Here is an 18252-nt window from a genome sequence, read left to right as displayed (position 1 = left end):
ATGTAGTCATGCACCCCGGGAGGGGATATCCAGCATACCAATACCACATGGAAAACACTCCACTATCCATCACAGAGGCAAAAAAAGGCCTGGGAGTATGTTACCAGGCGACCAGTGAAAGCCAAATCCGTGCCATTTGCAGCGGATGGGTTAAGTGTATGGTACAGAAGAATGGTCAAACTACCACCAAAATCATGAACTACCCCTGGAAATGCCCCAAACGCCTACGAAAGCCTTGTCAAATATGTGCTTGGCTCAGACCATCTCTGTATCTACCTCAGAGCACTACCACAGAGCCTAGGCCAAGTTTCTATTGCACTTATTTCCTTACAAATGTCGAGTGTCCCGTGGAATCAAAACAGTCACTACTGCATGATGACAATGAAACTTACCTCGGGGTGCTGGAGCTCAGAGCAACTCGACCTCTCCATCAACTGAAGCACTGAGCCAATGACTTCCTTGGAATAAGTGACATCATACCTTGGGCTGCGTGCACAGACCACTTCACTGCTGACTTATTCTCCATATTTAAATTTTCGTAAGGGGGGTGTGACCTCGCATGTTAAGGATCATTACATAGGTTAGAACAGGAAATATTAGGTCGTTTTATTTTCCTGTTCTAGCCTATGTAAAGAGTCCGTAACCTTAACTTATTAACATGCAAGATCACATCGGGCTTCTGGCAATACAATAGTTTTTGATGGACGTCAACCTATTTTGTATGCTACTTTGTCCCCCCATATTTTTTATTATTATTTCTACTAGATTCGTTACTACTTCCAATGGCAACAATGAACACTCTCTACCTATTCTGACAAGCTCAAGAAATGATGAAAGTAACATTTTTTAGTTTTTTATTTTATCAGGACACATTACAAGTCAAAGGATTTTCCTTAACTTAGGTAGAAAATGCTGAAAATTCATATCCACTCTCAACAAAAAGTTTTTGAACACCTGGGCATGATGGATGTGAAAATGAATCGATAGTGACTAGTCACCTTGGAATGGTTGGTATCCCTGACTGTGATGACGCATCTGAATCCATTACATACTGTTTAGGATACGTTTTGATCCTGTGTTGATTTGATGGCCGCAGTAAGTCATGCGCAGGTTAGTTTCAGTGGAGACCCCACAAGACAGGCGCAGTCATTATTATCCTTCACAATGAAGGCCTCAGTTATCTCCAAACAGCACGGCGGATTGGTGTGTCCATCTCTACCGTATCACTATGGCCCAACAGATATGTGGAAACAGGCTCCACTAGTGACACACCTCGAAGCTTCAAAGCAGACTTAACAGTATAATCAGCGCAGGTGGTGCATACACTCATTATTAAATCAACACCTCTCATCCTTACAGGGCCGGATTTGCCAATAGGCAACATAGGCCATTGGCCTAGGGCCCACTGGTAACTGAGGGCCCACTGGGGTCCTGGGGACTTAAGTTGTGGTGGCCCAATGGTCGAGAGAGAGAGAGAGAGAGAGAGAGAGAGAGAGAGAGAGAGAGAGAGAGAGAGAGAGAGAATAATGTTCGTTAACCTTCAGCACCTTGACCAAAAATCCACATTCATCAACTTTTGTGTGTCATATTCATTCCACAAAAATTAAATTTACTGACTCACAATGCAGGTTGCTCTTTTGAAACTGCCGCAGTCACCAGACTCGTACTGTGTGTGGCAGGGTTGCCATGTTTGTCCTTTTAAGGACAGTCTGTCCTTTTTTGAGCCTGTTTGTCCTTAAGTTTTCTTGAAAAAAGGACAGTCAAAATCTCTCTCACACACACACGCACACAAACAACACACACACAATATAAATAAATAAATATATATATATATATATATATATATATATATATATATATATATATATATATATATATATATATATATATATATATATATATATATATATAGATATATATATATATATATATATATATATATATATATATATATATATATATATATATATATATATATATATTGGCGAGGGGGGGGCCCCCTGATGAGATTTGGCCTAGGGCCCACAAGCAAGTAAATCCGGCCCTGCATCCTTATATATCTTACACTTAACCAAGCCGTCGCAGTATGTGGTTTAAGTATTGATTTTGGCAAATATTTTAATTTTACATACTTTTACTGGCAATTATACTCAACCACCTGGATTATCATTCCCTCATTTGAATAGGAATGATGTCAGCCACAGCATTTAAACTGACTGATAACATCCAGAAGTGGAATGGGTTACAATTTTTTTTTATCCTCACGACAACCTCAAAAAAGTTGTCTATAATTTCTGTAACGCAATGACGACCCAATGTCAGTGACCTGGTGCTAAATTAGTTAATACCAGAATGCCGTCATCCTACAGACGATAAAACGCACTGGTGGCGAGGAATTATCACCGCAACATATAACCAATTATTAAAATATGGTTACATAACCGATATATTCACCTTACACCACAGCATATTAGCAATACATTATCGAGATCAAGCGACAAGACTTATCAGTGCGCAGGTAATACTGAGCCACTGGCATCTCACTCTTTCACACAGAGCATGTTTACGCAGGGCTACCACCCGTTTAACAGAGGGAAAGGTGTTTCAAAATTCTTCGTCCGCGTGTCTCAGAATGAATGGTGCTTATAACGTTCGAGAACTTTTTGTGGAGAGTGTACTTCTGCAGCTTTTCCTCTTAACTTACCAGGAAGCATTACAAGTCAAATGATTTTTCCTTAACTTTGCTAGAAAATGCTGAAAATTCATGTGTTTCTTAAGCTTTCTCTCAGCACTTGAGCAGGCATGGAAAAAAAAAAAAAAAAAAAAAAAAAAAAAAATGCTTAGAAACTTTACATCAAACCAAATTATGTTCATCAGTTTCAAAGCAATATACTGTAGCTACATTTAAGGCAAAAGACCACAACCGCCAACAACCACCGTGAATATGGAAAAATGCTCTCCTGTGGCTCTGTATACCGACCCACAGAAGGAATATTGTCAGGAACTTTACTTAAGACTTGCTTGCATCAGGATCCAGTGGAGTGGCATGGCTCAGACAAGTGTTTCAAGCTTTGGCAATTTCATGAATGTAAGCTGCCATGAGTTTAGTCTGAAAGGGAGAGAGGAATGCTCAATTTAATGCTATTCCACTGAACACCTTGGCCCAGATATGCAAAACTCGGCACACTAAGAAATATGTTTAGCCTAACACTAAGCTGGTTAAGTACTAACACAACACTTTTAAGGCCCTGACAGCACAGTAAAGGCAATATATTATAAAGGCACCCACTGGGAACTAGGACTGAGGAGGAGGAGAACCATCATCATCATCATCATTTCAGCGACACCTGCTCCTAGGAGCTCCCACCAGGGGATGGCCACGGCAGAAGAGCTTCCAACTTTCTCTATCCAGACACTCCCTCCTTGCCTGCTCAAAGTTTCTCAAAGATCTTTCCCCCCTCTCCCCAACGTACTCTTGCACCCTACCCCTCCATTTCACTGGAGGTCGTCCTCTAGCATTCCCTCCCTCTATCTCACTCACATACACCCTTCTGGTCATCTTACTCTCCTCCATTCGCTCCATGTGGCCAAACCACTTTAAGATCTGTCGCTTCACTTCTTCCCTTCACCCCTGTGACACATTCCAAAATGCTCGTACACACTTTCATTACTCATTCCATCCATTCTCCTCACACCACAAGCACTCCTCAAATAACTAACTTCCACTGCCTGCACTCTAGACCTCTGACTTTCATTCCAGGCCCACGTTTCACTTGCATATGTGAGGGTTGGTACTATTATTGTATTTCTCAAATCCCTCTTTACTTCCATGCTCACACTTCTGCCATTCATGATTCGTCCCAAAGACCCTACCACCCTTCTTCCTTGCAATGCCCTTTCTCTTACCTCTCCCTCCATACCACCATGCTTACGTATAACTGATCCAAGGTACTTAAACTCATTGACCTCCTCCATTTCTTCACCATTCAAAATTATTTTGCAGTCTTTTTCACATTCAATTCCCACTCTATATGGGCATACAAAATCTACAACCTCACTTCTACTTCGCTCACAAACCATCACTTTACTTTTGTTGACATTTACTTTCAGCTTTCGCTTATTACAGACACTATCAAAAACACTGACCAGAACCAGTGTAGGGTAAATTATGTTATGTTATACTAGGTTAAGTTAGGTTATTTTAGGTTATGGTAGGGTGGGTTTCGGTCAGGTTAGCAGTTCCTGAAACACCTATCGTAAATTATGTCATGTTATGATAGGTTAGGATAGGGTATTTGAGGGTACGGTAGGTTAGGTTAGATTAGCATTTCCTGAAACACCAATAGTCTGACCACTCCCTTAAGACTGAACCCGGCACACCATCACTAATGTACTCACCCCCTCAATGTAATTACGGATGTCAATCTTCTCATTCGGGGAGTAGGCATTGTCATCACTGGCACCCATGGGCAGCAGCATGATGTTCTTGCCAGTCGCCCTCTGTAAAAGTTATTAAAAAAAATCATGTTACTGGAGATATGCCTCTGACTGTTTTAAGGCTAAGGTAGTGATTTGTGGTGATATCTCTCATGAAGGTTCAGGTTTTAAATGGCCTTGAGAGAGAGAGAGAGAGAGAGAGAGAGAGAGAGAGAGAGAGAGAGAGAGAGAGAGAGAGAGAGAGAGAGAGAGAGAGAGAGAGAGAGAGAGAGAGAGAGAGAGAGAGAGAGAGAGAGAGAGAGAGAGAGAGAGAGAGAGAGAGAGAGAGAGAGAGAGAGAGAGAGAGAGAGAGAGAGAGAGAGAGAGAGAGAGAGAGAGAGAGAGAGAGAGAGAGAGAGAGAGAGAGAGAGAGAGAATTATTGGCGTAATTATCATATATGTTGGACCAGGATGTTTTTACCATGACAGTGTTTACTGGCAAAAGCAAAAGTTCCCAACTGGGACCAAGTTTTTGGACAACAAAATTATACATAAACAAACACACAAAAAAGTAAATGATAGACACAATGGCCAGGCTTATTTCCTTACTCTTTGAGACTGGCGTGGAAGGTTAGTCTGTCTGAACGGAATGTCTAAAAACAGCATGTATAAAAAGAAGCCTTGCGGAACCATGGATGAAGTGACTACGTACCTGAAGTGACACCATGGTACACTGACATGACTGGGCCTTGGCAAAGAAGCAAAAAATGCCCAACCGAGGAAACGGAAAGGGTTAGTAAATGATAATATGCATGGGTGTGCAGCTGCATGTTAATGAAAAGGTCAAACTACGCTAAGTTCTAAAATCCAGCTTAAGGGAACAGCCTATAGTGCTGGAAAATGAGATAAGAAGACCTTTTCAAGTGTTTTTTTTTTTTTTTTTTTTTTTTTACAGCATGGCAGACAGCTCAAGGGCATGACACAGCAAAAAGTCACCAACAATAGATATGATAAAGAACTAAGCTTCCATTAGTAGCTGTCTAAAAATAAATACCTACCTAACTGTTCTGTAAGGCCCCATTCTCACTGTGCCGACTCTGGGCCACGACAACCCAGCAACTCTTTGGCCTCCTTCACACTGTGCCAAACCAGCATCCGGCGATCGTTTACAGACCTTTTTCCGACCATGTGCGACCTTTTCACATCAACATTTTACACCCAAGACCTCGTATACCCCGAGTTGCTGGGTTGTCGAGGTCCAGAGTCAGCACAGCGTGAATGGGGCTAAAATTATCATGATAACACATGTAAACTCGTCATGATTCAGCATAATCCTTGAAACTATGAAGAATATCTATGTCTGTATAGGTTAATAGTGAAGCTGGATAAACTTCAGTACACGAAATCTGGGATGCTGTAAAGGTGTCTACGTAATGTGTTATTCAGAGAGGCTTGGAGCTCCTCAGATAAAGCAATGCCATCTTGAGTCTTCTGCTACCTGTCTTGGCTCTCCTAGATTTTACCTCACCATCACTCCCTCAATTTGCAACCCATCTATCTTTAAACAAGTTCTATCCCTAAAATAATCTACAATACTGGCATATACTCATAGCTAGGATGTTAGTGTATTTACAAGTCTGGTGACATTATGTGACTTACCTGTAGCGTTCTTATGATGAAGATGGAGCCACCCTCCCTGGTCAGGTCTGGCTCCACCCCATACACAATCTGGGTGGCTCTACGGCCTGCCTCAAAATCATGGTGCGTGGTATCTGCTTGCCAGGGATCAATTATAGCATTCATCACTGAGACCTGGAATGACCACATATTAACACATATGCTCCTTTACCTCTAGCACCAGTGATTGGAATGGATCCCCCTTCACAAGTCATGTCTGGCTCTACCCCATACACCAACTCGGTGGCCCGGCGCCCTGCCTCATAGCTAGGGTGGTCTGGGTCCGACAGCCAACACCGACCACTACAATCACTAAGGCAGAGCTCAGTCTAATGCCAATGAACTGCTAACTGATTAAATAATGAGCCTGTAATTTTATTTTTGCCACTAATGCTATAAATCAAAAATGAAATTGACAAAGCACTGCTAGACTGGTTTCAAGAGCTACTAATTATTGACTTGGAATTGCAAGAGGCAGGAATATAATATTAATACATTGGCTAATTGGTTATTCCTTTCTTTTACACACTATCAGCAATGTACTCTTCAGAAGTTCAGAGCAAAACTTTGGCTTTTATTTTTCATTGTTATAACAACAAACGAGTACACTTCCTAAATGCTACCCAATATTGATCCTGCTTCCCACCAAGCCTTGCTGTGCCACTCTTCTTGATATTCCCCAGTGTGTCCCTGGAGACAAAGCCGCTCCTTGAATTCTGCAAGGTCTTCAGGGGTGCTGGGCACACTGAACTGGTTGGACCTTACAAGGTTACCAAAGCAGCCTAGGTTCTAACTGCAAGCTACAAACATACAAACAACAGCCACTGCTCTGGGGTACATTCTTCCCTTATTATCTTTCAACAAACTTTAGTAAACTTCCTTATGGCTGTTCTCTTGACCAGCTTCAGCATGTTACTGTACCTAACCTAACAAATCCCAAAACAGTTATTATAGGTCTTGACTCAGAAAATTATTCATATATGCTTCCTTACGAATGAAACTTTCAATAAAACAAAGTGAGATCATTCTTTGTTGATTAATACCATTAGGTGCTGGCTATCATGTGTCTGAAGATACCCAACCTAACAAAACTCCATACAGTTACTATAGGTCTTGACTCAGAAAATTCATATATGCTTCCTTACTAATGAGACTTTCTATACAACAAAGTGAGGTCATTCTTTGTTGATTTATACCATAAGGGGCTGGCTATCATGAGCTTGAAGATACACTAAACTTAACCTAACCTTTATTCTTACCTTCATGAAGTTGCGATTGTCCCGTTTTCGCCACTTGTGTTTGAGGTAATTACGAGTCTGTTCTGCGACAGTCAGAGGATCCTGGTTGGGCACGATGCGGATGCTGAACTTGCCAACTACTCTCCATGGAATGACAGTCTTCGCTCCGGGCTCACTAAAGGCTCCCTTAATGCCATGGATGGAGAGGGAAGGGTACCTCCAGCGCGCCATCAAGGTTTTGACCTAAACAATGAAAACCGAAGTGTAATTGACATGTTTGTATTGGGTCGAAGATTGAAGAGCAAGAATACCCATCTAAAAAGTGCCTCTAGTAGTAAGGTTTTCTTTATGAAGGTCCATAATTCTGCCACACAGATTTAACCCCTTGACTGTGGATTTCCTACGAGAAGACATCACCAAACAACAAGAATGGAACAAACAGTGGCTGCTACAATTCAATGAAGAAAAATGTAAAGTCCTGCACCTTGGGAGGGGATATCCAGCATACCAATACCACATGGAAAACACACCACTATCCACCACACAGGCAGAGAAAGACCTGGGAGTATATGTTACCAGGCTACCAGTGAAAGCCAAATCCGTGCCAATCACAGCAGACGGGTTAAATGTTGTAGGAGATACTACTAACCTTGTCTCCATGGTGGATGAGTTCATTGTGGCCAATGTCCTTACGATATTCCTCCACATCAAAGTCAATGTCAGCATAGAGTTTCTCCTCCTCTGGTGTCAGTTCAGCAACGTCATCCATTATACCTGGTGGAATAAACATGAATCTACATTTGAGGATTAATGCAATGGGGAGAATGCAAACTACTAGTGCAAAAAAACATGACAGGACATTGAAAGGCCTTGAAAGCAGGATTCTGAAGGCTCTGTGACTCATGCAGGCTTTGGTCCTATCTACTGGGGACTGTACTTGTGATAACTGTTACTGATACATTTCTACCTTTTGCGGGAATGGAATCAAAGCATCGTAATTACTACCAGGCAAGACCTTTCAGAAACTCAAATCATTCAATTGGATGTAACTAAAATTCTTTCTTACCAGGAATGAGAGTTTTGCCTTTACTGTCAAATCAAGCTATTCATGGGATATATAAAGCATTGTAATTACTACCAGGCAAGACCTTTTGGAAAATCAAATCATTCAATGGGAAGTAACTAAAATTCTTTCTTACCAGGAATGAGAATTTTGCCTTTACTGTCAAATCAAGGTGTTCATGAGATATATATAGAATTGTAATTACTACCAGGTAAGACCTTTCGGAAAATCAAATCATTCAAATGAAGTCCTAACCTTAATTTCTCTCTTACCAGGAATGAGAATTTTGCCATTGACATCAACCAAGCTGTTCATGAGGTACATGAGGTCAATCATGGCCTCATGCACATTGCCTCCAAACACACCAGAGTCCACATCCTTCTTGCCGCACTCAATCTGAAATGACCATAGGAACAACATTGAAATAACCTAAAAATCAACCATATTACCATCCATTACCTCATCTCTAGCTCTTTACTGTAGGTGAGGCTGACGGGCAATATGAGATGCAAGTGTGAGGTATCCATAGCGTGCTCACCGTAATATTGAAGTAGCACATTCCACGCAGACCATAGGTGATGCACGGCTTCTCCTTCCCCACCCAATTGTTGTTTGAGATGCAAATGAAGTCAATGTTATAGAAGAACCTGTCCTTCAGCTCTTTGATCTTCTTCAAAAATTTTAAGTCTTCTTCATCTGCTCCTACCCAGGGCCTGGCTTTAAGGCCTTCATCTCTAACGAAATCATAAAGCCCCTCGGAATCTGATTTCGCCATGCCTTCAAGCACAAACTGCGGGAGATGGAAAATGAGAATAGGTTAGTGTCCTCCATCCATGTATTGACACACTTAGGAATTACTTTGCATGAAAAAAAAAAAAAAAAAAAAAAAAAAAAAAAACAGCTGCTCCTTCTCGCCTAAATACTGAAGGCTATGTAGATTGGTATTACTCTCTCTGTTATATCTCTGAAACCTTATGGGAACTTATGGCACTCCTTCTAAGCACACATACAACCCTTATTTCAATCAATCAATGGGGCCATACGCAGGGGGGTACATCACCTTGCCCACCCTACGACACCCTACAGCCCTTAAAACTGACCTTGATATTGACAGGGATATCCAGGCCGTTCTTCTGGTAGGCTTCAATAGCATGTAGCCAGCCAATCACTGGTCCCTTGTCATCAGAGGCACCTCGGCCGTACAGCTTGCCGTCCTTCTCTGTCAGAACGAACGGCTCAGTGTCCCAGCCATCATCCTGGAAATAAAGAATATCATTAAGCCCTTGACTGCAGATTTCCTACAAGAGGACATCACCAAGCTACAGGAATGGAACAATGTGGCTGCTACAATTCAATGAAGAAAAATGTTAAGTCCTGCACCTTGGGAGGGGCTATCCAGCATACCAATACCACATGGGAAACACTCCACTATCCACCACAGAGGCAGAGAAAGACCTGGGAGTATATGTTACCAGGCTACCAGTGAAAGCCAAATCCGTGCCAATCACAGCAGACGGGTTAATACATGGGAATATGAGACTCCCTTGACCTTATAAACACACCCACTGCTGCCTCACCCCATCAGTAAAGCCCCATTGTATCTCGACACCTAGTCAATACCCAGCCCAGCACTAAGGAGGTTTGGGGTGGAGTGGGCCATCTGGAATCAATAGCCCCTCACTGCAACCCACCACCTCGCCCATGTACAGCCCAGCACTAAGGAAGTTTGGGGTGGAGTGGGCCATCTGGAATCAATAGCCCCTCACTGCAACCCACCACCTCGCCCATGTACAGCCCAGCACTAAGGAAGTTTGGGGTGGACCGGGCCATTTACAAGCAACTATCGTCCATCCCACCACATGAGCTGATGACTGGACTGTACCCGGGTGTGTGAGTCTCTTCAAACACAGACAGGAAACTCTTCTTTAGTCACATTCTATTTTTACTCAAGCTCAAATATACAGATTCATAGATAAGGGAGGATAATGCTTGTATCCAGAATAATAAGACAATGCTACACCCATCTCTCTCTCTCTCATCTTTTTCTATGTGCTGCCCATAGCGTTGTTGCCTTTCTTGAGGGGTCTCAATCTTGGACGACACCGACCCAGTAGTGGTGCAGGGGAATTTTATATATAGTGGCTACCGTGATGTGTATATTACCTTTAACTTGCACTCAGTAATTTTCCTTAATATAGGCAATTAGTTTAATGCCTGGATATATCATTGCTGTAATGTCCATAATATTTCCTGCACTATAGACACTTTAGGGTAATCTTAAATCTGAGCATTACGTTACGACTTACACTACATGTCATATTTTTAAGCATTTCAGTGCCCATGTACACATATATGACAATTAAGGCTTTCATAGGGGTTGCGGGCATATCCAGGGGTAGTTTTATGACTCCCTAGTGGTAATCTGACCCCTCTTCTGTATACCATAATCTATTAAAACACTCATTAGAATGCGATTGATCTTTTTCAGGCTTCGGAAATAGCTGCTGTGAATGGCAGAAGTGTATGAGAATCAAGGGGGGGAATACGCTGGGGGTGTGTTGCCTCACCCACCCTATGACACACATGAGAATACCGACTAAGATCTCACCAACAGGGCTGGCTCGACATCAAGGTGACCGTACACAAGGAGGGTCTTCTTCTTGGGGTCATTTCCTAGCTGGCTGGTCAACACTGGAGGTAGAGGGACTATTCCGCCTCTCGGATGTACCTGCAAGAGGAAGACATTTCAGTGGACGATACTAAAGCCTCTGTTGTTAAACGTATTGACACCTACTGGAAAGCCTCTCATAGAAGCTCCTGGGATTTTCATGGCCTGGTTTGCATTCCCTAGTTATAGCTTCGCACAACTTCTGGACCTTGAACAGAAAATCACCCATGAAAACCCAGTTAATCTTCTCTGTGGCCTTGGGATAAAGCCGTAGTGGGAGCCTCATACGTTTAACAGAAAGGACCTATTAGCCATAAGAATCACTGTAAATATGGTACTATAATCTGCATCTTGTCTTGGGAAAGTGAAAATCTTGTATTTCTAGCATTCAAAGGGACAGCACCAGCAACAACTCCCTTGCAGAGCCATATTCCCAGCATTTAAAGGGAACAGCACCAGCAACACTTCAGTTACCTGATCGCCAATTTTATTTAGAGTACAAGTGGCACCAAGAGCCTCCAGTTTCGTCTTGGCCCACTCCATCTGATGGAGTAACTCCGGGCGTTTTTTCGGCCATACTGACACGGACTGGATGGCCACAGCCTCACGAAGCACCTCAATGAACCGTTCCTTGTTGTCATCCACATATCTGTAACACCACATGGAAGTTAACACAATGATGGGGATGACGAGGAAGAGGAACGCACAAAGGGTCATTTTCCAAAACATTTTGTCCCTTCAAGCACACACATTTCACAAGGATGCTGTAGGAATTTTGGGCTTTTCCAGAGGTAGTTTTATGACCCTGGTGGTAGTCTGACCCTTCTGTACCATGAACATGAAAAAAGATTGGAATACCTTAGCTGACGTGGGAGGAGGAAGCATCTGAGAATACCAACCCTAAATATTTACCATTTACCGCTGATGAGGTTTCAGGCCCAGGTCCTCCGCCATAGCAGTGCTCCACGGGGCCGTCAACATTTCAACAGTTATATTACCACTGAAAGTTGTCCTCAATCCTCATGTTTGTATAGTCGTAGGATTCTCATGGTATAAAGAATGGATGGGCCAAAAATCAGTCAATCAACCAATGGGGGTATAGTCATTGGGGTACGTCGCCTTGCCAAAAAGGTGCATAAAAGAGGGGCATTAGGGGAAAATAATTAATAGTTGATACGGACATACTGCCCAGGGCGCCCAACACATCAGACCACTTCCTGCCTCACTGCCCAAGACACCACTCCCTCCGCACCAGCCTCAGAGCATCCCTAACCAGACTCCACATTCACAGGCCAGCGCTAGAAGGCCTCATGAGCAGTGACACCCTCAGCCCCAACATTATCTGGTTCGTTTAATTGTCCTAATATGTTTATACATGCCACTGGGGGAAACAGAACTATTATTATTATTATTATCATTATTGCCCTCCAAGCCCTCAAGTGTAGAGACCTTCCTGCAGAATTTGGATCACCTTGACAGGATCTAGAGACATATCTTAATAATCATAATTTAGGGGGCATATCACAAGGACGGCCAGCAGGATGACCAGATGGATACTCTGCACCTTCCAGACAAGGGAACCTGAACATCTCCTCCCACTCTGGATGTCCCTGGTGTTGTCCAAAATGGAATATCTGTGCCAGCTGTGGTCCCCACACAAAATTTACAATATAAAGCAACTGGAACAGACACAAAGGGTCTTCACAAGGAACCTGAACTCGATGAAAAATCTGAGTTACTGGGACAGGCTCAAGTGTTCATGTGCTTCCATTAGTACTATAACCACAGTATTATAGAAGTGACACTTACATTGCCAAAAGAAAACAGAGAATTACCAAAAATACCAAAAACATGTAATGCCAGTTGCTTAAGCAAACTAAATTTTTTCAACAAAAAGGCTGACTGGGAGTCCCTAAGTGTAAATTTGGCTGAAGCAGACTGGGCAGAGCTTCAAAATTGTCCAACAGTTGAGGAAATGCTAGACAAATTCATGATTATATGTAGGGACTTGCATGTGAAGCATACTCCATTAAAAAGTGAAAAATGCTGCAGAAATCAAAATCCACGGGACAGAAAGATACTTCAGCAGAAAAGAAACAGGCTAGTGTAGCACTTTCCTCAAAACAAGTGTCAAGCAATAAAAGAGCAAATGTGGAAAATAGAATGAAGGACATTGAACTTAGTTTGAAAGCATCATACGAAAGAAAGAAAGCATATGAAGAAAATAAAGCAATACAGGCAATTCTGAAAAAAAAAAAGTTCTTTTACACTTTTGCATGAAAAAAGTCAAACATAAAAAGAAAAATAAGGCCACTGGAAGACCATAATGGAGAGCGGACCGGTGACCCGGGGTCAGTAGCAAACCTATGAGAGGATCAATACAAAAAAGTTTTCAGTGTACCAGTGCCCCAAAAAGTTACAGCAAACCCGAGGGAGTTCTTCAATAGTGACAATGATCAAGTAACAACTATTAGTGACATCAACTTTGGAGAAGAGGACGTAATCAAGGCCATAAATGAGACTAAGGAAAATTCAACAGCTGGACCAGACCCCGTACCGGCAATATTCCTAAAGAAGTGTAAACACTCTAGGTACTCCCATCTGGAAAAAATCTCTTGACACTGGGTCCATACCACCAAAGCTAAAAGAAGGGCTGATCACTCCCATTTTCAAAAGTGGCTCTAGAGGGTTGGTGTCAAATTACAGGCCAGTGTGCCTCACCTCCCACCTCATCAAAGTGTTTGAGAGAATTTTCAGAAACACAAAAGTGAACTTTTTAGATGAGAGTAACCAATTCAACCCAGGACAGCACAAGTTCAGGAAAGGAAGGTCTTGCCTCTCCCAGCTACTGCACCATCATGCCAATATCCTGGAGGATGTGAGTACTGGGAAAAATGTTGATGTGGTCTACCTTAACTTTACAAAAGCGTTTGATAAGGTAGACCACGGAGTGCTGCTACACAAACTCAGAAAGATGGGCATCACTGGCAAACTGAGCATGTGGCTCCACGAGTTCCTACACGAGCAGACTCAAGCAGTGGTGGTGGAAGACACACACTCAAAATTCACAGGCATAATCAGTGGAGTACCACAAGGCTCAGTGCTGGGGCCACTGCTCTTCTTGACCATCTGCATCTGGATCTGGACGAATAATGCGCAGGGCACCCATACAGGTGCATAACACGCATATTCTTGACCATGATTGGTGACATCAACCAGAATGCTAAAACCTCCAGAGTAGCATATTTTGCGGATGATACGAGAATCTCCCGACAAATAACAAGAGAGGAAGACGCAGAAGAACTACAGAAGGACCCAGAGGTAATCTACAAATGGTCAAGGGAGAACAATATGGTGTTCAACAACAAGAAATTTGAGGTGATTAAATACGGCACAAAGAACACCTAAAGCAGTTCCAGTACAAAGTGGACGATGAAGATATAGAGAGGAAGCACACATTCAGAGACCTGGGAGTGTGGATGAGTGATGACGGTAAGTTTGGGCCACACATCAGCCACACACCAAAAACAGCTCGACAGTTGAGTGGCTGGATCCTCTGCACCTTCCAGACCAGCAGGCAACCTCAACCCCTCCTCCCTCTGTGGAAGACCCTAGGCATAACTTGAAAAGCGGCATAACTCAAAAGGTAGACATTTGCGACGGAAATGAGGTACAAAATCGTGCAATTCACTACATCTGTCACAAGAAAAACATGAACCACGGAAGAAAATCGTTGGTTGGGTGAAACTGTAGATTCTCCCAACTACTACTTCTCTGCAACTCTACTCCCTCCAAAGACCAAGAGAGACACTACTTACTTTTGTCCCAACTACTACGTATCTACTCACCAACTCTACTCCCTCCAAAGACCAAGAGAGACACTACTTACTTTTGTCCCAACTACTACGTATCTACTCACCAACTCTACTCCCTCCAAAGACCAAAAGAGACACTACTTACTTTTGTCCCAACTACTATGTATCTACTCACCAACTCTACTCCCTCCAAAGACCAAAAGAGACACTACTTACTTTTGTCCCAACTACTATGTATCTACTCACCAACTCTACTCCCTCCAAAGACCAAAAGAGACACTACTTACTTAGTTTCCCTAGTTGAGTCCACTGCCGTTTTGGGGGTTGCTGGTGTACTGTCTCTTCAGCCGCATGCCTCGGTCCGGTACAGAATTTGCTACATAATTTACATCCTGGAGAAGCAAGTGTCAAAGCCATCACTGCAAACTGAAGGAGGGATATTACAGGCCAGACACACCCCAAATTTGGCCGCCCATTGGAAGCATTCAGCGAGTGAGTCAATGTATAAGGTTCATCCATGCCGCCAGCTTCACCAACGAGGGACCAAGACTATTCATTATCAACTGCCTGCCGAGGGACATCAGTGACATCACCTAAACTACACCAAGACAAGACAAAAAGACATGAAGACAGCCACAATCAACAGGTAGCCGCTGCCGGTGTTGCGTGAAATACCTCCCCGCGGAAATAAGTCGCTCTCCTGCCGGAAAATCTTACTAATTCGCCTTATTTTTCTCTGTTTTGTCCACCTGTCATCTATATAGTGGTTGATATTACTTGCAAGACATCAACCCACCACACCAGCAGACCAAACAAGCAAAAGAATAGTAAACATCAACGTAGGGTAATTCTTTCGAAAATCTACCCTATGCGTTTGTTATATATAGCCTTCTCTTGATTGAAAATGTTTCTCTGATGCTTGTGCCATGTATTAGAGCCAAAACAGGACAAATAAGCAATGGCGGTGAGTGAAATAAATAGAAAAATGTAATAAAGTTGAACCACTCTGCGAGCTTTTTTCCGACTGCGAGATAATTCCTACTATAGAGGGCGTGCTCCTCTAATACCCTGAAAAAGAACAGAAGGAAAATTTTGGTCTGTTTGGTTATAATTCATCTTCCACAGTCGTAATAATCAATTAAACCCAAATAAAAGGACCTGAAGATTGATAACCCTTCAATAATAACCTCCATTAATTCAATATTCATCTCACAAAGCCTTAAATTAATACGGAAAAGCCGCTTTCCTTATATAACTTGCTCATATAGAAGAAGAATAGTAGGAAAATTTTGGTCTGTCTGCTTATAATTCATCTTCCACAGTCGTAATAATCAATTAAACCCAAATAAAAGGACCTGAAGACTGATAACCCTTCAATAATAACCTCCATTAATTCAATATTCATCTCACAAAGCCTTAAATTAATACGGAAAAGCCGCCATTGCTTATATAACTTGCTCATATAGAAGAAGAATAGTAGGAAAATTTTGGTCTTTGGTTTTGCTTATAATTCATCTTCCACACTCGTAATAATCAATTAAACCCAAATTAAAAGGACCTGAAGATTGATAACCCTTCAATAATAACCTCCATTAATTCAATATTCATCCCACAAAGCCTTAAATTAATACGGAAAAGCCGCCATTGCTTATATAACTTGCTCATATAGAAGAAGAATAGTAGGAAAACTTGGTCTGTCTGCTAAATTCATCTTCCACAGTAGTAATAATGAATTAAACCCAAATAAAAGGACCTGAAGATTGATAACCCTTCAATAATAACCTCCATTAATTCAATATTCATCTCACAAAGCCTTAAATTAATACGGAAAAGCCGCCATTGCTTATATAACTTGCTCATATAGAAGAAGAATAGTAGGAAAATTTTGGTCTGTCTGCTTATAATTCATCTTCCACAGTCGTAATGATGAATTAAAACCAAATTAAAAGGACCTGAAGATTGATAACCCTTCAATAATAACCTCCATTAATTCAATATTCATCTCACAAAGCCTTAAATTAATACGGAAAAGCCGCCATTGCTTATATAACTTGCTCATATAGAAGAAGAATAGTAGGAAAACTTGGTCTGTCTGCTTATAATTCATCTTCCACAGTGGTAATAATCAATTAAACCCAAATAAAAGGACCTGAAGACTGATAACCCTTCAATAATAACCTCCATTAATTCAATATTCATCTCACAAAGCCTTAAATTAATACGGAAAAGCCGCCATTGCTTATATAACTTGCTCATATAGAAGAAGAACAGTAGGAAAACTTGGTCAGTCTGGTTATGAGTTATCTTCCACAGTCGTAATAATAAAATAAATCCAAATAATTAAATTTAAAGGACCTCCTGAAGACTGCATGATAACCCTTCACTGTTAACCTCATGAAGCCTTAAACTGATATACTACCAATTCAATATTCACCTCACAAAGCCTTAAAGCATAACTGAAAAGCCTTAAATGAAAACTGAAAAGCCTTAAATTAACACAAAAAAGCCTTAAATTAGTACTGAGCATAGTCGCCATTTCTTATATAACTTACTCAAATATCTTCTTGAGGTTTTCTGGGATGTCTTTCTCAGTCGCCATGGTGTTGAGTGGAGTTGAACGGAGGTGACAGAGGCAAGTGGTGATGACATTTGGTGATAAGAATGGTGTTGAGGGGCGGTGGTGGTGGTAGAGGATGTGGAGGTGTCTGACAATGACCGGTGTTTAACATAATGCTAGATCATGAACATTGTGTATTAAAGCCATGTTATAGAAGAGCTTGGGCACCCTAGTGTATATAAATGTATAGAAATATGGCATCCTCGCCCTTGGTACATAGGTTGGTGTCCTCGACTGGGAATCTATGGGCCGGAGTGATGTAATTTTAGCGGATTTTCGGCTAGCTCTGATTGATTGATTGATTGATAGTTTGTCTGGCGGAATTGCATGTTATCTAGCGGGGAAAAGCTTAAAATAGACAAGAATAACTGGCGGATTTTCAAGTCCAATCTAGTGGCAAGTTTCTATAGCTTCATCTATCATCTGGCGGATTTTTTAGGCCATCCTAGCGGATTTATAAATTTTGAGTTGGCAACACTGGTTCTCTTGCTCTTGCTCTTTCAGTGTTAAATTTTGAGTTGGCAACACTGGGGCCATGGATGCTGCTGCTGGTGGGGCTGAGTGCTGAAGCAAATGATAGAATTATAGAAGCCATGAAGAGTTTTCCGGAAAAAATGTGGTGCGCAAGAAATAGGGAATTGGAAGATTTGTAATGGATACTGCTTGTGTTGTTTTATTTTTACAGGGTGTGCCGATACGAAGGCCTGTCTCTCCAACGGGTCACCTGTACAGCAAGAGCAAGAGCAAGTACAGCAAGA

General features: G+C 41.9%; 1 protein-coding gene across 5 annotated transcripts; it reads right to left on the bottom strand.

The window, feature by feature from the left end:
- Positions 1-840: 840 nt before the first annotated feature.
- LOC126999699 (cytosolic non-specific dipeptidase-like) lies at positions 841-17592 on the bottom strand. Of its 5 annotated transcripts, XM_050862447.1 has the most exons (12): positions 17430-17567; positions 15165-15303; positions 11537-11711; positions 11003-11122; positions 9495-9650; positions 8933-9184; positions 8667-8790; positions 7981-8105; positions 7353-7574; positions 6076-6228; positions 4399-4500; positions 841-3109 (listed from the first exon to the last, which is right to left on the bottom strand). In XM_050862447.1, exons 3-12 carry the CDS (start codon positions 11603-11605, stop codon positions 3065-3067), a joined length of 1368 nt encoding a protein of 455 aa, XP_050718404.1. In that variant the 5' UTR covers positions 11606-11711; positions 15165-15303; positions 17430-17567; the 3' UTR covers positions 841-3064. The 5 variants fall into 5 exon arrangements, with proteins under 5 accessions (XP_050718404.1, XP_050718401.1, XP_050718403.1 ...); XM_050862444.1 differs by lacking the exon at positions 15165-15303 and having other exon boundaries at positions 17430-17592; XM_050862446.1 differs by lacking the exon at positions 17430-17567 and having other exon boundaries at positions 15165-15944.
- Between the last annotated feature and the right edge of the window lie 660 nt (positions 17593-18252).

This window comes from Eriocheir sinensis, chromosome 17, assembly GCF_024679095.1.
Source record: "Eriocheir sinensis breed Jianghai 21 chromosome 17, ASM2467909v1, whole genome shotgun sequence".
Classification (NCBI taxonomy): Eukaryota; Metazoa; Arthropoda; class Malacostraca; order Decapoda; family Varunidae; genus Eriocheir; species Eriocheir sinensis.
Note: the sequence above shows the minus strand (reverse complement) of the source record. Positions and strands in the feature narration are given on the sequence as shown.